The sequence below is a fragment of the Bos taurus genome, chromosome 2 (assembly GCF_002263795.3).
Source record: "Bos taurus isolate L1 Dominette 01449 registration number 42190680 breed Hereford chromosome 2, ARS-UCD2.0, whole genome shotgun sequence".
Classification (NCBI taxonomy): Eukaryota; Metazoa; Chordata; class Mammalia; order Artiodactyla; family Bovidae; genus Bos; species Bos taurus.
The window spans coordinates 97,672,038-97,699,489 of record NC_037329.1 but is presented as its reverse complement, the minus strand read 5'-3'; the positions used below and the strand labels follow the sequence as shown (position 1 = coordinate 97,699,489).

The 27,452-nt window shown below is 36.3% G+C and overlaps 1 protein-coding gene across 13 annotated transcripts in view; it reads right to left on the bottom strand.

Annotated features, from left to right (window-relative positions):
- UNC80 (unc-80 homolog, NALCN channel complex subunit) overlaps positions 1-27,452 on the bottom strand; it is a 230,571-nt gene that overhangs the window by 125,549 nt on the left and 77,570 nt on the right. For all 13 annotated transcript variants that reach the window (XM_059875656.1, XM_059875640.1, XM_024976253.2 and 10 more), the window contains exons 21-22: positions 26,089-26,185; positions 17,747-17,919 (exon numbers count right to left, since the gene is read on the bottom strand). In XM_059875656.1, coding sequence (XP_059731639.1) covers positions 17,747-17,919; positions 26,089-26,185 — 270 coding nt within the window. The remainder of the gene's footprint in view (positions 1-17,746; positions 17,920-26,088; positions 26,186-27,452) is intronic.

Here is a 27,452-nt window from a genome sequence, read left to right as displayed (position 1 = left end):
TTGTTTCCATCACTTGCAGAGCCTTTAAGCCCCTTTTCTATCTAGCAGATTCTCACTTGTAAGCTTCAGTTTAGTTATCTCCTCTAAGAAGCTTTCCTTAATCCCTTCCTCTTGAGGCAGAGGCAGTTACTTCATACTGTCTGGTAACACACTATCTCAAATACCCTGGATGTTTCAAGCAAGTTAGCCCTTTAAGCATTTTTCCATTGTTTACAATTTAAATGAAACTATCAAGAATCCTAGTAAGAAATTTAATTATGTTGGGACTTAATTTTACAAAAAATATGACATATTGCCATTGAAGATAAAGTTAATCTATGTGCAGTTAATCTAAGGCAGAATAGAAGATAAACACATGATGAACATCTATCATTAATAAAAGATGGACACTGATGATGAGAAACTATCCTCAACTTTACTGGTGCCAAGACTTGATAGCAGGTCAGAAGGATAGAAAGACTTTAGAATGCAAAGGCTTAGATGAATTTCTGCATTAAACTTATCATTACCATAGTGCCATAACATCCCAACTAAAGATCTATACTCTTTCCTTGTATTAAATATTCAGTTTACTAAAGATTTCAGATATGCTAATCTGCATTTGGAAAAGCCTGGAATATCTATCTCTAAAAAGGAGCTTCAGTCTGGAAGGCAAGGCAAGTGATGCAAATCTATTCTTATCATGTCACATTTTGACACATTTCCAATATAAAGCAATGAGATTCATTGCTTAATGACAGGAAGGCAGAAACAACACTGCTGGAATATCATTAGGTGATGAACTTTAGCTCTTTCATGATTAATGAGCATAAAAACTTAACCTAATTCAAATGTATGGGGCAGAGATTTTTTTTTTTTCACATATTTCGTTTAACTATTAAATTGCACTGAGAAGACTAACAGAAGATGAATAAAAAACCCAGACTGTGCTATGTAAGGCTTCCCATGTAGGTTGGCTTGGCTTCTTTAGCAAATATGTTTTATTTGCTTAGGAAACTTAAGGCATTTTGAATAAAAAACAATTTTAATTCTCTGCTCTCAAAAGCTTCTTATGATAAAACCCAGACATTATCAGTTATTGGCCCTAAGAAATCCTACTTTAAGTTGGAAAACAGAACTGAGACCATTATCAAAATAATTCCCATTAATTGACTATATAGCACAACATTAAAGGGAAGGTTAGTTATTATTGATAATTTGATTCATGTAAATTGCCAAACTCAGTAACTTTTGGAAATGTCACTGTCTGCATTAAGGCATGATGACACAGAGTAACTCAAATATTGCCTTCTTATTATAAACCTCGCTAATCTTATAGGTGAAAGCAGACTTGGGGATCCTCTAGTCAAGAGGACACTGAGTACTAACAATTTCTGTGGTACTGTAGTGTGTGTTACTGTACGGACAATGGAGGGTGCTGGTGTAGTATAAAGCTAAGGACTCAACTGTGCGTCCTCATAGAAGATCCTTGGCAATAAGAACCGACTTCACACTGTGTGTGAAAGAGTAGTCAAGGCATTATATTGTGGGTGTGGCTATAGGAATTATTTTCCTTATAAGTTCCTTTCAAAGTGTAAGTTAGAAAGTATTGACTTGAGGAGCAGGGTTATGGAATACCTTAGACAAAGGATTCTTCCTGGACATAAAGGAAAGTTGGTTTTTCCTCTTTTGATGGACTTGCCTCTTAATGGCTCAGAGCAATCTCATGAAGCAGCAAAACAATGGAGACACGACAGAATGGGCAAGGATGGATTCACATCACGGAGAAAAACAGCACAAATGGAGAAAAATGAATCAGAAGAAGGCTGCATGGATGAAGAGAACCATGGAGTTTCAGAGACACAGTCAAAACTGAACATCAAAACAAACTGTGGTACCGTTGGTATACCACAGAGAATTTTGCTGGTGGTCCTAAAAGAAAACTAGGCAGATTTAAATTCTTTCTGATTAACATGTCTGCCAGATCACCTTTCTATTCTGTGTTCCATAATGCCACAGAGCAGCTTCAGTTCCATTATGTCATAACTTTGCAGTTGCCAGAAAAGCAAGAAGCAATTTGAACTGGTGAGATAAAATGTTAGGTTGAACTTTATGGAATATCTAAGTTTGCTGGTCAAATATAGTACCATATCATCAATTTCATACGGTTTGGTTTTATATACGGTGTTGTCTGCAATGGTTACAGAGCTGTCTATTTAAAATTACAAAACATCATGCATTATGCAGTAAGTTATTTCTCTAACATTCTTCAGCTAGAAAACTTCAAGTATCAGGCTATTTTCCCTTGACTTCTTTTGGCACTTTTTCCTGCATTTGATAAGATTGTTATGTATATTGAATGTTTCCTTTATGAAGGTAAAGCAGAGAACTAGAATACTAATTCAAACAGCTGTGCTTTATTTTGCCTGGGGACATAGAAAATATTGTTACCAAGATATGATGGTTAATTGAAGGTTATAATTGCGATACATTCCTTCCCCTGAAGGACTATATGTAAACTTGTTATGTAAGAAGAAACCCTGATTGATCCTGGAAACTCATAAAACACCAGAGCAGGAACTGTTTTAAAGACAATGTTTTATGTTGGTTCCTGGGGAATTACATAATATTTTTATTGCCTTACAATAAAATGTAAAGCTCTTGCTGGTGTAAGATACTTATTTATTTAAGACCACTGGGAATAAGCAGGTATTGTGGGTCTTAGTGTACGCTGGAACCTTGTTTGCTAGAGGGCACGTGCTTGTGAGCCAGTATTTATTACTTAGCTTGTATTGAATTCTCTGCCCAAGATCATTAAGCAACTGACAGGCTGTCTCTGTCCCTGCCCATTCCTACAGTAGCTGCGGGCAACTGAAATGATTCAGTGTCAGGCTAGATGCAGGCATTTCAGTTGAGTACGTAGTTTGGCTGGGTTGGCATTTTAACACTCAGATCATGCTAATATCTTGCATAATTGTTTTAAAAACCAAATAAGGACTCCTATTTCTGACAATATGATGGATTAAGTGTGAAGACAAACATCTTTTGGTTTAGACATTTAAAAGTGCTGGATAAAATATCCAAATTTTTTTCACTTTATTTTTGCTTTTGCTTCTGATATGAGATGATAGACCATTGAAAAGTAGAAATTACAAGAAAATTCAATTCTGGAGTGAAGGCAGGGAGAAAGGTGTGAACTAGTGAAGGAATATTTGCCCCGAGGGTTTCTATTGACTGTGGCAAGACCGGGGTGTGGGTTTTCAATGGACCACAAATTAAATGTCAGTATTCATGTGGAGTGGAGGGTCAGGCCACATACTCCTTTATAAAGCCAATATCCCAGGTGGGAGTATTTTTTTTATTAAACTTCAGTTGAGAGAGCTACTGCCAGTAGATCATCACCAAAGAAATGTCTGAAAGGTTTCTTTTAGAAGAAGGACATAGATCCTAGGAAGGAATGTCTGAGATGCAAGGAGAAATGGTGAGCAAAGACTATACTCAGCTCTTGGGCAAATTTAAAAATTATTTTCCTAACAACTAATAAAAATAAAGTTTACTTTGTCAATGTTAAAACAAAAACAGAGAACTAAATCTTGGACAACTGGCATTAAAACCCTCTACAGTCTTTTATTATTTGCATGAAGAGTAAAGATATTCATTAATTTTAGACTGCATTGAGTTAAATATGCATGCAATTTTAAAAATATAAATAGAATATAACAAATTTCAAACTGATAAGGGAAAATGAATAAAACAAAGCTAAACCAAAGCAAAGAAAAATCCAACATAATTCAAAAGAAGGCATGAAATTGAAACAAGAACACACATACAATGAAATAGTAAAAAAAAATGTGGTAAGTAGTCCGAAGAAGACAGAACTGAATCTATATAAGTAAATATAATCTGTGCAAATGTACTAAACTTTCTAGGGAAAAAGATCATTAAAATGGTTTAAAATTCAAATACTTGTTTTCTATAAGAGATAAAACTAAAACACAAAGATATAGAAATGTTGAAAGGATTTACAAAAAGATATACAAGTCCAATGCTAAACTAGTAAACTTGTTTCAACTGTATTAATATTAAAGAAAAATATATCCTTATATACTAAAAATAAATTGGGTCACTAGGTAGTGAAAAGGCCCTGATGCTGGGAAAGACTGAAGGAAGGAGGAGAAGGGGACGACAGAGGACAGATGGTTGGATGGCATTACTGACTTAATAAGAGTGTGAGCAAGCTCCAGCAGATGGTGAAGGACAGGGTAGCCTGGTGTACTGCAGTCCATGGGGTCACAACGAGTTGGACATGACTGAGTGACTGAACAAGAACAAGGTAGTGATAATATTTTTATAGGACCTGATACATATTATATTTCTAAACTACCTGCTTCCTCTAAATCAATAAAACAAAAATTGCTGGAACTTCAAGGTAAATGGATAACTTTGCCATCAAATCCCTTACCAATATACAGTGGAAGTGACAAATAGATTCAAGGGATTAGATCTGATAGAGTGCCTGAAGAACTATGGATGGAGGTTCGTGACATTGTACAGGAGGCAGTGATCAAGACCATCCCCAAGAAAAAGAAATGCAAAATGGTTGTCTGAGGAAGCCTTACAAATAACTGAGAAAAGAAGAGAAGTGAAAGGCCAAGGAGAAAAGAAAGATATACCCATTTGGAATGCTATTCCAAAGAATAGTAAGGGGAGATAAGAAAGCCTTCCTCAGTGATCAATGCAAAGAAATAGAGGAAAAAAATAGAATGTGAAAGACTAGAGATCTCTTCAAGAAAATTGGTATCTCTTCAAGAGATACCAAGGGAACATTTCATGCAAAGATGGGCACAATAAAGGACAGAAATTGTATGGACCTAACAGACGCAGAAGATATTAAGAAGAGGTGGCAAGAATACACAGATGAACTATACAAAAAAGATCTTCATGACCCAGATAACCATGATGGTGTGATCACTCACCTAGAGGCAGGAGGCAGACATCCTGGAATGTGAAGTCAAGCGGGCCTTAGGAAGCATCACTACAAACAAAGCTAGTGGAGGTGATGAATTCCAGCTGAACTATTTCAAACCCTAAAAGATGATGCTGTGAAAGTGCTGCATTCAATATGCCAGCAAATTTGGAAAACTCAGCAGTGACTACAGGACTGGAAAAGATCAGTTTTTATTCCAATCCCAAAGAAAGGCAATGCCAAAGAAGGCTCAAACTACTACACAATTGCACTCATCTCACATGCTAGTAAAGTAATGCTCAAAATTCTCCAAGCCAGGCTTCAACAGTACATGAACCATGAACTTCCAGATATTCAAGTTGGATTTAGAAAAGCCAGAGGAACCAGAGATCAAATTGTTAACATCCACTGTATCATCGAAAAAGCAAGAGAATACCAGAAAAACATCTGCTGCTGCTGCTACTGCTAAGTCGTTTCAGTCGTGTCCGACTCTGAGCGACCACATAGATGGCAGCCCACCAGGCTCCCCTGTCCCTGGGATTCTCCAGGCAAGAACACTGGAGTGGGTTGCCATTTCCTTCTCCAATGCATGAAAGTGAAGTTGCTCAGTCGTGTCCAACTCCTAGCAACCCCATGGACTTCAGCCCACCAGGCCCCTCCATACATGGGATTTTCCAGGCAAGAGTACTGGAGTGGGTTGCCATTGCCTTCTCCGAGAAAAACATCTACTTCTGCTTTATTGACTATGCCAAAGCCATTGACTGTGTGGCTCATAACAAACTGTGGAAAATTCTTAAAGAGATGGGAATAACAGACCACCTGACCTGCCTCCTGAAAAATCTGTATGTAGGACAAGAAGCAACAGTTAGGAGCAGACATGGAACAACAGACTGATTCCAAATAGGAAAAGGAGTACGTCAAGTCTGTATATCCTCACCCTGCTTATTTAACTTACATGCAGAGTACATCATGAGAAATGCTGGACTGGAAGAAACACAAGCTGGAATCAAGACTGCCGGGAGAAATATCAATAACCTCAGACATGCAGGTGATACCACCTTTATGGCAGAAAGTGAAGAAGAACTAAAGAGCCTCTTGAGAAAGTAAAAAAGGAGAGTGAAAAAGTTGTCTTAAAACTCAACATTCAGAAAACTAAGATTATGGCATCCTGTCCCATCAGCTCATAGCAAACAGATGGACAAACAATGGAAACGGTGAGAGACTTTATTTTGGGGGGCTCCAAAATCACTGCAGATGGTGAATGCAGCCATGAAATTAAAAGACTCTTGTTTCTTAGAAGAAAAGCTATGACAAACCTCAGTTCAGTTCAGTTCAGTTCAGTTGCTCAGTCATGTCTGACTCTTTGCAACCCCATGGACTGCAGCATGCCAGGCCTCCCTGTCCATCACCAGCTCCCAGAGTTTACTCAAAGTCATGTCCATTGAGTCAGTGATACCATCCAACCATCTCATCCGATCTCATCCCCTTCTCCTCCTGCCTTCAATCTTTCCCAGCATCAGGGTCTCTTCAAATAAGTCAGTTCTTCATATCAGGCGGCCAAAGGATTGGAGTTTCAGCTTTAGCATCAGTCCTTCCAATGAATATTCAGGACTGATTTCCTTTAGGATCTCCTTGGATCTCCTTGCAGTCCAAGGGACTCTCAAGAGTCTTCTCCAACACCACAGTTCAAAGGCATCAGTTCTCCGGTGCTCAGCTTTCTTTAATAGTCCAACTCTCACATCCATACATGACTACTGGAAAAACCATAGCTTTGACTAGATAGACCTTTGTTGGCAAACTAATGTCTCTGCTTTTCAATATGCTATCTAGGTTGGTCATAACTTTCCTTCCAAGGAGCAAGCGTCTTTTAATTTCGTGGCTGCAGTCACCATCTACAGTGATTTTTGGAGCCCCCCAAAATAAAGTCTGGCACTGTTTCCACTGTTTCCCCATCTACTTGCCATGAAGTGATAGGACCAGATGCCATGATCTTAGTTTTCTGAATGTTTACCAACCTAGACAGAATAGTAAGACAGGGACTCTTGAGAGTTCCTTGGACTGCAAGGGGATCCAATCAGTCCATCCTAAAGGAAATCAGCCCTGAATATTCATTGAAAGGAGCGATGCTGAAGCTGAAACTCCAGTCCTTTGGCCACCTGATGCAAAAAACTGACTCATTTGAAAAGACCCTGAAGCTGGGAAAGATTGAAGCTGGGAGGAGAAGGGGACGACACAGTATGAGATGGTTGGATGGTATCACTGACTCTATGGACATGAGTTTGAGTAAGCTCCAGGAGTTGGTGATGGACAGGGAAGTCTGGAGTGCTGCAGTCCATGGGGTCTCAAAGAGTCGGACATGATGAGTGACTAAACTGACTTGTCATCTCAGATTAAGTTGTGAGGAGAAAAAAATAAGGATGTAGAAGACTTGAATATGAAATACCATACCCTGATAGACCTAGAGGGAATATGTTAAGTGAAATAAGTTAAACAGAAAAAGAAAAATACTGTATGATTTCACTGATATTTGGAATCTAAAAAACAAACAAAAAAAATGTACAAACAAAACAGAAACAGACATAGAAAACTGGTGCTTGCCAGAAGTACAGAGTTGAGTGAGGAATGGGGCTTAGGTGAAACAGGTGAAGAGGATTAAAAGTTTCAAGTTTTCAATTATAAAATAAATAAGTCATTGGGATATAATGTACAGTATAGGGAATATAGTCAATAATATATAAGAACAAGAAACACCTGGAGTAACAGGAAAATTTGGACTTGGAATACAGAATGAAGCAGGGCAAAGACTAATAGAGTTTTGCCAAGAAAATGCACTGGTAATAACAAACACCCTCTGCCAACAACACAAGAGAAGACTCTACACATGGACATCACCAGATGGTCAACACAGAAATCAGACTGATTATATTCTTTGCAGCCAAAGATGGAGAAGCTCTATACAGTCAGCAAAAACAAGACCAGGAGCTGACTGTGGCTCAGATCATGAGCTCCTTATTGCCAAATTCAGACTTAAATCGAAGAAAGTAGGGAAAACCACTAGATCATTCAGGTATGACCTAAATCAAATCCCTTGTGATTACACAGTGGAAGTGAGAAATAGATTTAAGGGCCTAGATCTGATAGATAGAGTGCCTGATGAACTATGGACTGAGGTTCGTGACATTGTACAGGAGACAGGGATCAAGACCATCCCCATGGAAAAGAAATGCAAAAAAGCAAAATGGCTGTCTGGGGAGGCCTTACAAATAGCTGTGAAAAGAAGAGAAGTGAAAAGCAAAGGAGAAAAGGAAAGATATAAACATTTGAATGCAGAGTTCCAAAGAATAGCAAGAAGAGATAAAAAAGCCTTCCTCATTGATCAATGCAAAGAAATAGAGGAAAACAACAGAATGGGAAAGACTAGAGATCTCTTCAAGAAAATTAGAGATACCAAGGGAACATTTCATGCAAAGATGGGCTCGATAAAGGACAGAAATGGTATGGACCTAACAGAAGCAGAAGATATTAAGAAGAGGTGGCAAGAATACACAGAAAAACTGTACAAAAAAGATCTTCACGACCCAGATAATCACGATGGTGTGATCACTGACCTAGAGCCAGACATCCTGGAATGTGAAGTCAAGTGGGCCTTAGAAAGCATCACTATGAACAAAGCTAGTGGAGGTGATGGAATTCCAGTTGAGCTATTTCAAATGCTGAAAGATGATGCTGTGAAAGTGCTGCACTCATTATGCCAACAAATTTGGAAAACTCAGCAGTGACCACAGGACTGGATTGGATTTCATTCCAATTCCAAAGAAAGGCAATGCCAAAGAATGCTCAAACTACCGCACAATTGCACTCATCTCACACGCTAGTAAAGTAATGCTCCAAATTCTCCAAGCCAGGCTTCAGCAGTACATGAACCGTGAACTTCCAGATGTTCAAGCTGGTTTTAGAAAAGGCAGAGGAACCAGAGATCAAATTGCCAACATCTGCTGGATCATGGAAAAAGCAAGAGAGTTCCAGAAAAACATCTATTTCTGCTTTACTGACTATGCCAAAGCCTTTGACTATGCGGATCACAATAAACTGTGGAAAATTCTGAAAGAGATAGGAATAACAGACCACCTGACCTGCCTCTTGAGAAATTTGTATGCAGGTCAGGAAGCAACAGTTAGAACTGGACATGGAACAACCGACTGGTTCCAAATAGGAAAAGGAGTACGTCAAGGCTGTATATTGTCACCCTGTTTATTTAACTTATATGCAGAGTACATCATGAGAAATGCTGGACTGGAAGAAACACAAGCTGGAATCAAGATTGCCAGGAGAAATATCAATAACCTCAGATATGCAGATGACACCACCCTTATGGCAGAAAGTGAAGAGGAACTAAAAAGCCTCTTGATGAAAGTGAAAGTGGAGAGTGAAAAAGTTGGCTTAAAGCTCAACATTCAGAAAACGAAGATCATGGCATCCGGTCCCATCACTTCATGGCAAATAGAGGTGGAAACAGTGGAAACAGTCAGACTTTATTTTTCTGGGCTCCAAAATCACTGCAGATGGTGACTGCAGCCATGAAATTAAAAGACGCTTGCTCCTTGGAAGGAAAGTTATGACCAACCTAGATAGCATATTGAAAAGCAGAGACATTACTTTGGCAACAAAGGTTCGTCTAGTCAAGGCTATGGTTTTTCCTGTGGTCATGTATGGATGCGAGAGTTGAACTGTGAAGAAGGCTGAGCGCCGAAGAATTGATGCTTTTGAACTGTGGTGTTGGAGAAGACTCTTGAGTCCCTTGGACTGCAAGGAGATCCAACCAGTCCATTCTGAAGGAGATCGGCCCTGGGATTTCTTTGGAAGGAATGATGCTAAAACTGAAATTCCAGTACTTTGGCCACCTCATGCGAAGAGTTGACTCATTGGAAAAGACTCTGCTGCTGGGAGGGATTGGGGGCAGGAGGAGAAGGGCATAACAGAGGATGAGATGGCTGGATGGCATCACTGACTCGATGGACATGAGTCTGGGTGAAATCCAGGAGCTGGTGATGGACAGGGAGGCCTGGCGTGCTGCGATTCATGGGGTCTGGAAGAGTCGGACACGACTGAGCGACTGAACTGAACTGAACTGAACATTGTATGGTGACAGTTGGTTACTAGCTTTATGGTGATCAATTCATAATGCATATAAATGCCAAATCACTACATTGTACACCTGAAATTAATATAATATTGTCACTTATACTTCAATTAAGAAAAAGGAAAGAAAAGTCACTGTTATACCCAACAATTAGAGAATGCACATTCTTTTCAACTACACATGGAACATTTATGAAAATTATATAATGCTCTAGTTTATAAAGCAACTTTAATTCCAAAGAATCAGTATCTGCAAATGAAGTTATAAATCAATAACAAATGGATACCTAGCAAAACTCTGAAATTTATAAATTGAAATGCACACACATCTATTTAAATGACTCATGGAAAAGGAAATAATTAAATTTTAAAATGCTTGAATATAAATTATAACAAACATACTGCTTATCAAAATTTATGTCATGTGATTAAAGTAGTAATGCTAAAATTCTAATGCTCAGTTTTGAACAGACGAAAATAAAAGTATGAGCCAAGCCATCAGCTAATAAGCTAAATAATAATACAATGAATTCAAAGCAATAAGAAGAATAAAAAATAAGGGCAGGGTATACTCAATATTTTGTAATAACCTATGAGGGAAAATAATCTTTAAAAATTATATATATATATATAAAACTGAATCACTTTGTTGTACACCCAAAACAACCTAACACAACCTTTAAATCAACTCTACCTCAATAAAAAAATAATAAGGCATTAATGAGTTAGAGAATAAGACATAATAGAGAGAATCAACAAGATTGTTAAAAAAGACTAACAAAATTGACAAATACCTGGCAAGCCTAAGGAGACAATTTTAGGAATAAAAACAGATAAAATAATAATAGATGCTGCAAATATTAATAAGAAAATTATCAATTTTAATCCAACAAATATGAAAATTGAGGTAAACCTGACAAATTACTGAAAAATGTAAAATTACTTAAACTGACTCAGAGAGAAATAAAACTTTTGAATAATCAATTCAACTCTGAATCTCAATTTGAATTTTAATTACATCCAAATTTATCTGTGGGTTCAATGTAATTCCAAGAATATATCAAAGAATTTTCAGAGAAATTGAAAAGCTAATTATAAAATTTACATGGAAGAGCAAAGAATAATTAGGTGATGTTCAAAGTTTGAGCTATTAAGACAGAGTAGATTAACTCAAAGCCACAGGGAATGGAACAGAAAAACACTCGGAACCACATCCATGCATGTATAGAAACTGGACACATGATTAGGATGGTGTTGCATATCAGATAATGAAGAATGAATTAGTCAAAATAACATCCTAGGATTTTTTTTTACATGTGAAATAAAAAGAAAAAAAGGAAAGAATCCCACTTTATACACACAGTAAATTCTAGTTAAAGACCTAAATGTGAAATGTAAACTTTAAAATTTTAGAGGAAAATGTAACATGTATTTTTTATTACTGTGTGATTTCTTTAAAAAGACTAAAAAAAACCATTAAAGAAAATTTTGATAAATTATATTAAAATGTATATATTAAAATACAGCATGAGGAAACAGAACAAAATGACATATTCTCTAGGGATACAAACTTATGCAGCAAAATAAGCCAAGCACAGGGAAAATTAAAGTTTGAGACAGCAGGGTCTTCTGAGAAGTAGGGATGAGTGATTAGGAAAGGAATATAAGGGAGTTAAAAAAATTTTGAAATGTACTACTTTTTAACATATATGATGAACATATGACATTAAAATTTTTTGTTTAAATGCTACATATTTATGACATATCTTTTTTTATGTGCCTGACTGCTACATTTCATAGTCAGATTTTTTTTTTTAATTCAATATAGGAGTACCACTAGAATAAAGTGTATAATTGGACCATTTAGCTTTGGTTATTACTAGATTACTTCAACTTTCCTTATGATTCAAAAGAAAACACAATATTACTTTGCTTTTATAGTTCCCTGTCTGCATATATTCCTAATTCCTTGAAAAAAGGTAATTTCCATCAATCACCAAGTAGTCTTATGATGGTGAACTCCAATGTGGATTAAATTTGTAGCAGTGAACCTAAAAGTATGACTATATGGTAACCTAATGTTTCATTTTCCCCAGGAGAGTTCTAGTTTATGTCTTATTGGTATGATTATTGATAACACCCCATTTCACTCTCAAAAGTGTCCCAGTTAGAATACAAATTATATAATCTTTCCTCCTAAAGTTATCTATTTATGAAACTATTATAATTTAACATGAATTAGATTTTATTTTTCCACAGACTAGGGAGAAAACTATGATCCCATGGGAATCTTATATTCATGGAATTGTTACTAAAGCAAATTGACATTATTGTGTATTATTCATGCTAGTAAATTAACCAGTAGATGAGACATCACTATGTCTGTACATGCTATGTATTTGTCTGGATAAAAAATGAAAGATGATTTCACCTGAAATATATAGAAAACAGACAAAAACGCCTTTTGTTCAAACTACATAATTTTTCTATTTTTTGTACTTGTAGATTATATCAACCTAAAGATGAAATATATCCTTTCTAAATCACGTCTTTTAAAAAATGTCTTAGAGTTGCATTTATTAAATTTATACTGGAGAGAAACAGTGTGAGGAGGAGCTGTGCTGAAACAAAAACCGAACCAATTATCCCTTCATAGTCATAGTAATAATGACAAGAGGATTGTTTAAAACAAAAACCTTCAGATGGGCAAGACTTTGAACACTGACATTTCTAGCATTTCTTTCATTTAATAATGCGTTTTAATTCTGAAGAAAATTGTAAATTATAAAAAAATCACATTGAAATTCTATGATGCAGGTAAAGAGACAATGACAATTTTCTGAAATAAAAGCTACATCATAAGGTAAACATTGCATTTAAGTTGTAGTTAAAAAATGAATGCAACATCCAACAAAAGCAAACAACGAAAAGGAGATGGGAGAGTGCTGGACTGTAAAATGATGATGAACTGAATATATTCATTTTCCCTTCCTCTCCCAAATCATATAGGATGAAATGGTAGAATCTATACCTATATCTGTATCTATCTATCTACTTATCTCTACCTATCTGTATGTACATATGCATCTGCATATATATCTGACATCTGTATCTATCATCAATCTATCCATCTATGTCATTTATATCTATATCCCAGTTCAGTTCAGTTCAGTCGCTCAGCCATGTCCAACTCTTTGAGACCCCATGGACTGTAGCACGTCAGGCTTCCCTGTCCATCACCAACTCCTGGAGTTTACTCAAACTCATATCCATTTGAGTCAGTGATACCATCCAACCATCTTATCCTCTGTTGCCCCCTTCTCCTCCCACCTTCAATCTTTCCCAGCATCAGGGTCTTTTCAAATGAGTTTTTCACATCAGGTGGCCAAAGTATTGGAGTTTCAGCTTCAGCATCACTCCTTTCAGTGAATATTCAGGACTGATTTCCTTTAAGATGGACTGGTTGGATCCCCTTGCAGTCCAAGGGAGTCTCAAGAGTCTTCTCCAACACCACAGTTCAAAAGCATCAAGTCTTTGGTGCTCAGCTTTCTTTATAGTCCAACTGTCACATCCATACATGAGCACTGGAAAAACCATAGCTTTGACTAGACAGATATCTACATCTACATATTTCTATATCTATATATTCATACACTAAAACCACAAATGCATTGGAAAACATGTAAAACATATTTAAAAGTGAAGCATTTCTGAAAGTCGGAAAGCAGATGAAGTCAGGTATTAAGTGAAAGCAAACACAGAGGATACAAAATGTAATAACACATCTAATAAAAGACATTTGTGAACATTAATCTCAAGGGGCTCTTAACCCCAGATCAACAGGTATGAACAACTGCCACTGCCGCACTTGCATAAATGATGGTAAAAAGAGAATGCCACTTGCTTCAAACATATTGGACATGCAGCCACACTTTCCTTCCTCTCAGTCCTCTTGCCAGCATTCACCAGTGATTTTTGTTCCTTCACTTTTCTGTATGTGAGAAATTGAAGTTAAGGGTGCCCTCATTTGGAGACCATTTCCTGGCTTAATCCTTTCCTCTTATATCAACAAATAAAATAATGAATATGAAGGTGCTTTATAAACTGTGATAAATAATGAAAATGTTACTTTCTACCCTCATCTCTGCCACCACTACCACTACCACCATGACTACTATCATCATGACCATCATGATGACTACCATCATCGCCACCACCACCACAATGGCTACCATCACCACCACCATCACCTAGCCCCTCTTTTTACCATCACCACCATCATCACCTGTCCCCTCTTTTTACCATCATCACCATCATTATCTATCTCATCTGTTGTTTTTTTTTTTTTCAACCAACCAGGTCTGCCTGTAATTTCTCTGTTTCCTTTTAATCTTGACTGATACTGACCTCTGGATACTCCTTGACCTTGACCTAGAATCAAAGACTCTCAGATAATAAAGAAACTCACACTAACCACCTACTTCTTAAGTCCCCCTGTAAACCTCCCCCATTGAGTCCAGTGTAATGAAAAAGAGCTCATTACTTCTCAATGTATCTACTTCATCACTGGATATCTATAATGATCAAAAAATGCTTCTTTACTTTGAAGCTTGAAGATATTGCTTATAAATATCAAATCTCCGTTATTTCTTACCATGAGATTAATAAGATTGAGAAGATCAAGCAGACCAGAATTGGTCCAACAGGAAAGGAAGAAAGGAGAATCTAGTGATTTGGTAACTAACTGGCCACAATCTTATTTGGAAGATGTAAAATAATTTTAAAAGTTCTATGGAATTCTGCCACTAATTAAATATCCTTGGAAACTCTAAGCATTATAGCAGTTAGAGATTATATAGGTATGGAAACATCTGATGAGAAGGAATAAAATTCCAGCATCAAAACAAAGTATTGATGACTATCAAAGTATTCATCAATATTCTTATTAACATAATCTCCATCCAGAAGCCAGTGTTACTTTGCTTGACTGGGGTTATTTATTAAATCTTCAAGTATATCAATCTGTTTGTGTCAAGCCTCCTGTTTTTTCCATGCCCACATATCTTATAACTCTTAAAAGCCTTCTATGTAGGAAGTATTTATTCCTTCTGTTTTATACCATCAGTAAATGCTAATAAAATTTGATGGTTCCTTTGTCTAAAAATTTTCCAAAGTATCTGTGACTTCAGAATTGAGACAAAGATGGACACAATAGTACATTTGGAATTCTACAGCACAGATTACCCACAAAGTTCTAATGCAACATTGCTACTGTGTATTTAATAAATTGTTCCAATAGCTTCTGTCATCATCAGTTTCTAAAACCACATTTAAACTATCAGGTTTAAAATATAGAATTTCTTATTTTTCATATTTTAAAGTTCCTGTAGTGATCTCACATAATTTTTTAATGAGAGAGTCAGCATGGTGTTGTATAAAATAGAGGGTCTGCTCTAATCCAGCTCTATCATTTGTTGACTTCGAGCCCTTGGCCAGTTGGTCTTTCTGAGCTTCATTTTTTTTTTTTTTTTTTTGGTAATACAGTAGGCACACAGTAAGTGTTAACCATTAGTCTGTCAACCTAAGAATGCTGTACACTCTAAGTCTAGAAGAGAGGTCACCATACAAATATTATCCTCATAAGGAAAGTTGCAAAACAGGTAATGCTTTCCAGTTGAGTTCTGTTGTGTTATCCTTTACTGCACTATGCCTGGCACATAGGAAACCTTCAAGAGATATTGGCTGAGTTAATTAATCAATTATTATATGATGAGTATCTTATAAGCCACACTGAATTCCAGGCTTTCAAATTTCACCATACTTTCCATTTGATATTTGATATATCAAATATATGTTTCTCTTCCTCTATGACTAGATCCAGTCGAAAATTACTAACAACTCAGGAGAGGCTGAGAACTCTGCTCACGCTTACTGCATTCTCACTGTCACCCTGTTATTCCAATACTCTCTTCTGTTCCCTAATCAAATCCTGCTGCTTCCACTGCTACCAACACCATGATATTTTATACTCTGTTAGCACTTTCTAATCATCACAAATCTGACAGTTATAATACAGGAATTTATGGATATTTTAATGAGTATTTCTGAAGTGCAAATAAAATGTGGCACACTTTACTGGCTTTAGTATTTTTTGTGAAGTAACCACATACTTACTTATTTTCTAAATGTTCAATTGTCCTTTCTTTATCAATTTGTTACATTAATTTATTTTAATGTGCTCCTTTCAGAATAGATCAAGATGTAATTAAGAAGAACCATGCATGACTCAAAAGAGTGACAGGCTAGTTACCACTCTTCCACTTAGACAACAAGAATCTGGCTCTCTGCCTTGTTAGCTCTCTTGCTTTAGACAGGCATCTCATTCTTTGATTGCCACCTGCCTCAGCTCTCCCGGAGACCTGTGACTCTCTACATTTTACAGTCACCATAGCATATATCAATACACATTAACTACTTTGGAATTAAGAAAAATATTTGCAAAGGCCAATATCCAAGAGTGAGAAACTGACTGAAAAATTTTATATAAATAACCTTTGGGTGATTACAGTGGTATTTGCATTTCAGGCTTACGTGAAGCTACATACCTTGCTGGTCACTAAATATCATGACAGTAAAAACTATTAATGTCACAGAAAAATGTCATGAATTATAAGCTTTAGATGATTTTCCAAGGCAAAAATATGAGTGGCCAGCATTTATATGATCATGAGTTATAAAATGGGCTAAAGGGTTTCTGTTGTAAAAATGTCTAATTCTTTTTTGAAATGTTAATATAAAAGACTTTTATTTCTTGATATTTACTTGGCATTTTGTACCCAGTATTTATACATCATACGAAGAATTTATTAAACCAGAAGGTAAATAAAGGAAACAGAGACAGTTCTAAACTCATGTCTGGGCTTCGTTTACCTGACAAAAATACTTTCTAAACAAGATCCACATTATGCTCTTGAATCTCTTACATGTGACTAATGCCACACAATGTTTAAGGTGCTTCTGTACTATTAATTTCAATTGATCCTTGCTTCATATTCTCCCTTGACGAACAGGTAATTAAACCAAGACAGAGTTTAAAGGACAAATATGTGACAGACATGACTAATAACAATTAACAATAATAATGGCCTACTTTATTGAGAACTTGCCATATTTCAGGCATTGCGCTGAAGACTTTATATCCAGTATCTCATTTAATCCTCACACTAGCCCTAGGAGGTAGACATAATATTATTATTACTCTTATTACATTTAATCTCATTTTACAGTGTTTGGCTAACAGATGTTAGGGAGATTTTAAGCCAGGAAGTCTCATACTGTTCTGGAATGTAACTCATACACTTTTAATCATGATGCTATACAGAATATATTTTATATATTTTAATTTATGTATTATATTTAAAAGATTCATAAACTTTAAATTATGATGCTATATAGAATTTATTTACTAAGAATTTTCCTCAATTTCTTTTCTTCTTTTACCTCACCACCTTTTCCCTCCTTTTCCCACTAATGCTGAGGGGAAAAAATAAGGCCAAAACATAAATCCATAGTTAAGGTTAGGATTAGGGATTCATGCTTTCCTCCATTAGCAGAATTAACTGGAACGGAGTACAGGGTGAGAAAATCCTTGCAACAACTTACAAGATCCAAGGCAGCTGCCAAGATCGATGCATCAGGAATTGTCCCTGGCTCACAGCAGTTTAACAGAAACTGAAAGCGCTTCATGCCTTGTCGGATTGCTCCAAGATTCACCACGTTTTTGCTTTTTCCGCCATCTTGGTTGGAAGGCAGATGGTCATCGAAACTGTGGCAACCTGTGGGGGTTTTCCCATGTTGGAAGAAAGAAGGAGAGAGAGTGTAATGATTGTAAATTTTAAAAGAGCTTTCAAGTTTCAACAATCCATTTTCTGTAGTGTTGTCCTGAGAACATTTTCTTGAACTACACCTCCCTCCTCTCTATCTAGTGTTTGATGTGGACATGCCTTGACTTTTAAGACTCTGGTGACACACTGCGAATGTACATACGGGGTGTTACGCAACTATTTAAATATAGGGTCCAATCCATAGAGAACAGAGGCATGGTTGCCAAGGGGGAAGAGCGTGAGGGAGGGGTGGACTGGGAGTTTGGGATTAGCACATGTAAACTATTATATACAGAATGGATAAACACCAAGGTCTTACTCTATAGCACAGAGAACTATATTCAATATCCTGTGATAAACCATAATGAAAAAGAATGTGAAATATAATGTATAAATATATGTATAACTGAGTCACTTTGCTATACAGTAGAAATTAACACATTTTAAATCAACTATGTGTCAATAAAATAAATCTTAAAGATTAAAAATTAAAAAGATAAATATAAAATTCAGAGTTAGTCACTCAGCCATGTCCGACTCTTTAAGTGACCCCATGGACTGTAGGCCCTCCAGGCTCCTAAGTTCATGCAATTCTCCAGGCAAGAATACTGTACTGAGTAGTCGTTCCCTTCTCCAGGGGATCTTTCCAACCCAGTTGAACCCAGCTCTCTGGCACTGCAGGCAGATTCTTTACCATCTGTACCACCAGGGAATATAGGGTCCAATCATTTTGATACCAGGTCTCTTCCCTAACACTGCTAAGGGGATTATTTTAAAAAATTCTTCCTGTAATCAACAGCTAAATTCTGTTTTTATGGAAGATGTAAAATCACTATGCAATTTCAGATCTGTTACAAAAAACTTATATCAAAGACAATATCCTGGTATCTTGGTGCCAATGCAAATAATCATTGACAATGAGAGTTGTAAAGGACTTGGGAAGTGCTCATTTAATTCTAAGATTTCCAAACCTGGCTGTGCATCAGAATTATCTGGGAAGTTTTGAATCTTATTCAGAACTTCAGAACCAGTGTCTCTGGAAGGAGCATGAGAATGTGGGTTTTGTAAAGCCTCACAGATGATAAGGACGCTGCCAGCTTTATACCACACAGTAATCAGAGGTTTGGGAACCACTTATTTTTCTTCACTTATTTTTCCAGTTAAGCTGCATAAGAATGAGAATCTGTCTGGAGTTCCTTAAAATGCATAATATCAGGTTCTATTGCTAGAGGTTTTGATTCCATAGGTCTGGGGGCTATGAATATTAACAAACATGTGACATGATTTTAATACAGGAAGTCTAAGGATCGCACATTAAGGAAGGAAAACACAAAGCACTGTTTTTCATCTGTTTTTTAACCCCAGGTACTTTTCCCTAGAGGAAACCAATCATGAATATTCATTGGAAGGACTGATGTTGAGGCTCCAATACTTTGGCCACCTGATGCAAAGAGCTGACTCACTGGAAAGGACTCTAAAGCTGGGAAAGATTGAAGGAAGGAAGAGAAGCGGGTAACAGAGGATGAGATGGTTGGATGGCATCACTAACTCAATGGATATGAGTTTGAGCAAACTGTGGGAGATGGCAAAGGACAGGAAAGCCTGGCCTGCTGCAGTCCACAGGGTCACAAAGAGTAGGACACAACTGAGCAACTGAACAATTCTTTTTTAAAACAACCTAAATATCTCATAGCTTTTTGATAATTTCTAGTATATGTGTGTGTGTTTGTGTATACACACGTATATATATAATATTTAGTTTCTCTTATATAATATATATTATATTATATGTAATATATATAATCTCATATAATATTGAGTATACTTTTAAAAACCAAGCCCAGATTGCCTCCCATGGTTTTGAAAAGGACTCTTCACACTTCAGAATATACCCCCAGGACGCTGATCTCGTGCACAGCTTAATGTATACTGACACCATTCATTTGCAGTGTTGCCAACCCCAGGTCCTCACTAAGTCACAGATGCCATTATAGGAAATGGCTTTCTCACCTCTTCTATAAAAAGTACCTTAATCCCGCCCAAGCACTGCCCCACTTTTCCACTTGCTGCCTCAGCTTTAAAAAAGTGGCTCTTATAGCTATTGCTCTCCACTAAAGTGCCCTACATGCAAACGTGTCGTAACTGGTAGTTGCAGGATATATGGTGAATAATTTGTTCCTGTTAATAAACACTAATGTTCACAAATTTGCACTTAAAAATCAAATCCAGAGTTAGACTTATCCTTTTAATTACTTGCATTCTTCATAAGTAAGAGGGTGGTATTTATAGTTGTGAGCTTGGATTACCATGATAGTGTGCCGCATATAGGGATGTCAGCCATCACGTGTACTAGTGGAAACGGTGAGCACCTGTGTTTCATTCTTTGAAAGCAGTTCAAGCTTGGGGAACAGATTCCCTTGGATTTATTACCACAAGCTAAAAAATTTTGGCATTATCTAAAAATAATTACCAATTCCTGGTCAACAGCTTTCAAAATATCTCAGTATCATGCTGAATTATATAGGTGTGAAATTATATGATGTGTGGAATTTGTTCTAAAACATTAAAAAATAAGATGAAGCAAATTGCAAAAAATTTTTTTCATTATTACAAGTGGGTGATAGATATTTGGAATCCATTGGACCACTCTTTTTACTCTTTGTCTATGTTTGAACATTTTCATTAAGTACAAAAATGGCTCAGAATATAATGAAAATATCATTATCAACATTTCCTATATTTCATTCCTTATGGGTGTGTTTTCAAGTATAAATATTCTAGAATAAAAATTCCATATTCAGCATCTTCAGTATTTTTTTCTAGTTAGTGTAAGTATATTTTGTATCAAATGCAAAAGGAAGTAGCACAAAAAGAATCTGAAGGTGGAAAAAATTTCAGAAGACAGAATTTCAAATGGTCCTAAAAAGGCATAGCTAGAAGCTGCAAATAATGAACAAACATTTCCTGGACAACATCGTCTTCAGACAGCTGTCTTTCAAAATACTATTCTATTTACTCATTGAACATAAGCAAAACCATTAGAACAGGTAACTTCCTGTTATTTTTCCTATCTATATATAACTTTATTCATCGTTTTTATACAGTCCTTTAATAGATACACATGCCACAGGATATCTCATTCATTAAATATTTATAACTTTAATTGTACCTAAATTTAAACTTTGAATTTAAGATAGATTCCCAAATAATAAGATTTTTCTTTTCAGTGAATCAAATTGTTCCATTATTTCTTACCATAATTAAGATTTAAGATACATTAAGTGATAACTCTCATTTGTAATAGAACTAATGTATAAGATAGACTGGATGGTCAAAAAATTTATTCTTATTTAACCAATTTAAAGTTTTCATCATTTTATTAAAGGAAGCATTAAGAGTAAATATACGACCATTTTTTCAATATTTTTTGACAAGATAATTACTTCTAAAAATATATATTCAATATTACTAAAGAAAGTCTCCCTTTCCTTTTTTTTTTTTTGGCCACGCCAGGTGGCATACAGGATCTTCATTTCCCAACCAGGGATCGAATCTCTGCCCCCTGCAGAGTCCTAACCACTGAACCTTCAGGGAATTCCCAAGAAAGTATCATTTTGATAGAAAGAACTTCAGAAACAACACAGTTAAGAAGTATAAATAAAATAATGAAAACAGAAGTGATCAAAACAATCATTGTTGGTAAGAATCTATTCTGTGAAGAATCATTCACAGACAATGCACATTTGGTAAAAACCCCATAAGTCCAGGATGTAAGGATCATGCTGTGAGTAAAAGCTATTTACAATGGAAAATTTCCATTGTATCTATATAGCATTAATGTGCTTGTGAGCCAAGTTGCTTCAGTCATGTCTGGTTTTTGTGATCATGTGGACTGTAGCCCACAAGGCTCCCCTGTCCATGGGATTCTCCAGGCAAGAATACTTGAGTGGGTTGTCATGCCCTCCTCCAGGGAATCTTCCTGACCCAGGGATCAAACCTGTATCTCTTATGTCTCTTGCACTGGCAAGTAGGTTCTTTACCACTAGTGCCAGCTGGGAAGCCCATATAGGTTAATAGATAACAATATATTTACTAACTCTTTGAGCACTTAATATGTGTCAAGTACTGTATGAGAGATTTTATAATTTATTTTATTTTTTTGTAACAGCTATATAAGATAGATCTTTAAAATGATTTTTAAAAGAGAGAGAATGAGAAGGAATAGAAACAGAGAGATAAAGAGGAAAGGACAGGAGAATTAGCTCTGTTTAAGTTCATGCAACAGAAAGTGATAAGGTCAGAATTCAAATCCAAACTGGTAACAAACAGCCTGTTCTCTTCCCACCAGGCCACACTATGTTTTAGAATACCCAAATGTTTATGTTGAAGACTTTTACATCCTGCTGAAGGTTGTGATTTTTTCAGTAAAATTTACTGTAAGAAATTAATCAACACTGTACATGATACAGACTGTCCAGTTGCACCCTGTTGACCTTTCATATTGTGATACTGAAAGAAACATTAAAAGTAATTTGCTTATAAAATGTACCTCTTCCTTATCAATCTTTTATATACATTTACTAGAATGTAAGGATGTCTCTTGGCTTGCTCCATCATGAGTAATATTTTAGTCTCAATACATTCTAGTTACACTTATTGACTATTTTTTTACATTAAATTTACTGATGTATAATTTACATAGGATGTATTTCCAAAAAGTTGCTAGATCTCAAGGACATTTTAAAATCTAGTATTTCTTTAAGAAGCATTTTCCATACAATTCATGACAGAGCTGAGCACAAAGAAGTCATCAATTTTTCTGGTCAGTTGGGGGGAAAAAACATTGTTTTAGTTAATGAAATATCTTCCTTCAAATAGAGACAATATGATTTCTAAAATGAAATATTCTTAGCAAATAGGAAAATACAGAAGAAAAAGATGGCTGGTCTCTGAATGTAATTTCAATTCTGTAAATGTTCAGTAAATGTAGTTTTCATTTGTTGAATAAAATCTTAGATTAAAAAATTCAACCACATATTCATTTTATCTTAACCCAGTGAAGTTAGGGTACTGCATTGAAACCGAGAGTTAGAATGTTTGGTATTTGCTTTCTTCAACAACTTTAAAGAAACAGAGAAAATAGGTAATTAAAGTAATTTAAATGAGAAAGAAATGGACAATGCATCTATAATGGATGTGCAGTGATCATCTATTCACAGATTGCAAAGTATTAGAAAAAGGAAAAGAAAGAAATAAAATGCAAAAACAGGTTCAAAGTTAAGATGTTTACAAGGTCAAGGATGGCAGTTGTTGCAAAATACAATGTACTCAGATGAGCAGATAATGTTGTTTTGATTTTTTAGAATAGCTGGGGATATCTGTCTCTTGCAAAACATTCCAAAAGAATTATCTCATAGAATACTTTAAAAATTTTTAACAAGCCAGAGATTATGGACAAAGAATGATGATGTACAAACCACATTCTTTTCTCAGTCAAAAACACATTAAATATCCCAGAATCAGTTCCAGATTTTTATCATTTTGTCTTCTAGACACACAGGTAGAGACTGTATTGTGGGTACTGTTGACGCAAACTCACCCTAGACTCAGGATGTGTGACTATTTTGTATCAGGTCTTTTCTATTTGTGAATGAAATATAAAGAGTACATGAAACAATGGCGGAAGTCTGTAAGAACAGTGGTGAGAAAAACACAAAATCCAGAAGAAACGAAGGTGCATGAGCAAGACTAATGATAACATGTTTGGAATAAGAGTAAGAATAAAAATATTGACCTATTACTTGAAGAAGGAAAGGGAGATAAACAACTCAATCATGCTTTCTTCTTTTCTACTAAAGAGAAAAATTCACAAATGGGAAAGTACAGAAAAGCTTCATTAAGAAGGCAACCAATGTGAGAGACCCGACTCTCTGAGGTTATGTCTCAGTTCCATCAAATTACACTCCAGTGCACAGAAAGGACCTGAAGATGCAATCACAGTACTAGTCAAATGACATCCAGCTAACACAGCACACATTTAGAGAATGTAGTTTAGTTCCACACTTCCTTCTCAAACAACCACCACAAAAATCTATTTATAATACTAACAACTTTGAACATTAGATGCATCTTCTCTGAAATATGAGTGGAAAGAGTGCAAGAGGACTGAAAATGACAAAGTTCCCAATTAATAGGAAGATTCTTGAAACCACAGACCTGACCTTTCATGACCCTATGGACTGTAGCCTGCCCAGCTCCTCTGTCCATGGGATTTTCCAAGCAAGAATACTGGAATGAGTTGCCATTTCCTCCTCCAGGGAATCTTCCCAACCCAGGGATTAAACCCACATCTCTTACATCTCCTTCATTGGCAGGCAGGTTCTTTACCACTAGCACCACCTGGGAAGCCCCTTGATGTATGTATGCCTAGCCAAATTCTGTAACAGAGAATTAGATAGAGAGGATCACTAAAAAGACAAAACACAACCAAACAAACAAACAAAAAAAAGGAACCACTTGGTTTCGTGAAGAAAATATCATGTTAAACTAAATTACTTTCCTCCTTTTGACAGAGTTATAAAGGTATCAGTGAGATAATTTTTTGGTAAAGTCTGGTGATGTTTTTGCAATAATGTGGGAAAGTTCTTGCTGATCATTAGTATATTAAATGTATCATTGGCCAAAAACTGTAGCCACAAGTTGTCAATCAATAAGTCAACTATATGTTTTCTAGGAGCTGTCCAGGGAAGTCCCTGCTGATGCATTTTTATAGCACAATTGTATGGAAGATTCAGAATTTAACTTGTTTTGGGTCCTATCTCTTAATTTCCTTCCTGGGTAAGTGACTTAACTACCCTTCATGTTAATGAAACAATACATATTATTTATTCTGAGATGAAGAATTAATAATAGCTACCTCAAAATAATACATGATATTTATTCATGTAAAGGACAACTGGCAAAGGCTAATCCCAAATTCAACACAAACCAACTCTGTGATGTGAAAACAGACAATGCACTCTTCAATTGTATTCATCTACTGGTTATACCCCTGGTGCTTAACAGTTACACTATCTATTACAGTGACTAAAGTCAAATATAGTGTATTACATTCCATCTGAAGCACCCCATTTTGAAATCATATCATCTAATTCTGATTCACAGTAAAATAGAATCGGGATGGTGATAGATCTAGAGACATTTCTATGTAAGTAAAACAAAAGGAATCAACAATATTTAACCAGCAGAAGTGAGATCAAAAGAGAGAACATGAAATAGATAATAGGTGAAACTAGCAATGTGTGTATGAATGAGTGTATGAGTGTGTGTGTGTGTGTGTGTGGGCAGGGGTGGGGGGGGGCGGAGTGCAGCTAGAGATACCAAAACTAGACCAGTGAGTCAAATTTATGGATAAGTATATTTTCAGAATATAAGGAAAGTCTTTCTAACAATGAAAACTGTCTAGTTCTGGAACAGATTGCTTTGTACAGTCATAAGCTCCCCCTCGGTGGAAGTGCTCAGAGGGTGGCTGGCCACCTGTCAGGGATTTACTGTGCAGAATTCCTAAGTAGATAGGTGGGTGGATAAAAGGATATCTGAAGGTTCTTTAAAGCTCTCGGATTTTTAATAAAGGACAGAACAGCAGAAGAAAAGCCTGTGCCTTATTCTTTGTAAATCCAGGGCCCACTAGGGAATGAGGAACACAGTAGAACATCCACTAATATGTGTTAAACCAAATGGTTAACAGAGATGTATATACAAGCCTCTAAAGGGTATGGCTTGCCACGTGGCACAGTGGTAAAGAATCCTCCTGTCAATGCAGGAGATCCAGGAGATGCAGTTTCAATCCCTGGATTGGGAAGCTCCCCTGGAATAGGACATGGCAACCCACTCTAGTATTCTACCTGGAAAATCCTATGGACAGAGAAGCCTGGCAGGCTGCAATCCATGGGGTCACAAAGAGTCAGGCATGACTTAGTGAAGAGTAATGCAAGCAACATATATATGAGGAAAAAATTATTAAGAAATCAAGGAAAATATAAAGTAGATCATTTAATTTAATCAAATATTTGTTTCATGTAATGAAAGTTGCATGCAGTTCTTAGGCCAAGTGACATTTACCAAGACGTTTGAAGAAATTTTCCTCTTCGTCTCTTCCATTTTCTATTCCACTCCCTGGCCCACCTTCAGAAAGCTTCACGGCACTGGTGAATTTGACCTAAGAAAAAAAAAAAAGAAGTCAGATAACTTAACTCAAAAGAAATTTTTTGTGTTTTTACTAACCTTTACCTTAGAAGAAATGAAGTAGTCATCATAGTCAACAAAAGAGCCTGAAATGCAGTACTTGGATGCCATCTCAAAAAATACAGAATGATCTCTGTTCGTTTCCAAGGAAAACTATTCAATATCACAGTAATCCAAGTCTATGCCCCAACTAGTAATGCTTAAGAAGTTGAAGTTGAATGGTTCTATGAAGATCTACAAGACCTTCTAGAACTAACACCCCCAAAAGATGTTTTCATTACAGGGGACTGGAATGCAAAAGTAGGAAGTCAAGAAACACCTGGAATAACAGGCAAATTTGCCTTGGAGTACAGAATGAAGCAGGGCAAAGGCTAAAAGAGTTCTGCCAAGAGAATGCACTGGTCATAGCAAACACCCTCTTCCAACACAAGAGAAGACTATACACATGGACATCACCCGATGGTCAACACAGAAATCAGACTGATTATATTCTTTGCAGCCAAAGATGGAGAAGCTCTATACAGTCAGCAAAAAGAAGACAGGGAGTTGACTGTGGCTCGGATCATGAACTCCTTATTGCCAAATTCAGACTTAAATTGAAGAAAATGAGGAAAACCACTAGACCATTCAGGTATGACCTAAATCAAACACCTTATGACTCTACAGTGGAAGTGAGAAATAGATTTAAGGGACTATATCTGATAGACAGAGTGCCTGATGAACTATGGACAGAGGTTCATGACATTGTACAGGAGACAGGGATCAAGACGATCCCCAAGAGAAAGAAATGCAAAAAAAGCAAAATGGCTGTCTAAGGAGGACTTATAAACAGCTGTGAAAAGAAGAGAAGCCAAAATCAAAGAAGAAAAGGAAAGTTATACCCATTTGAATGCAGAGTTCCAAAGAATAGCAAGGAGAGATAAGAAAGCCTTCCTCAGTGATCAATGCAAAGAAATAGAGGAAGACAATAGAATGGGAAAAACTAGAGATGTCTTCAAGAAAATTAGAGATACCAAGGGAACATTTCCTGCAAAGATGGGCTCCATAAAGGACAGAAATGGTATGGACCTAACAGAAGCAGAAGATCTTAAGAAGAGGTGGCAACAATGCACAGAAGAACTGTACAAAAAAGAATTTCATGACCCAGATAATCACAATGATGTGATCACTCACACTCACCTAAAGCCAGACATCCTGGAATGTGAAGTCAAGTGGGCCTTAGGAAGCATCACTTTGAACAA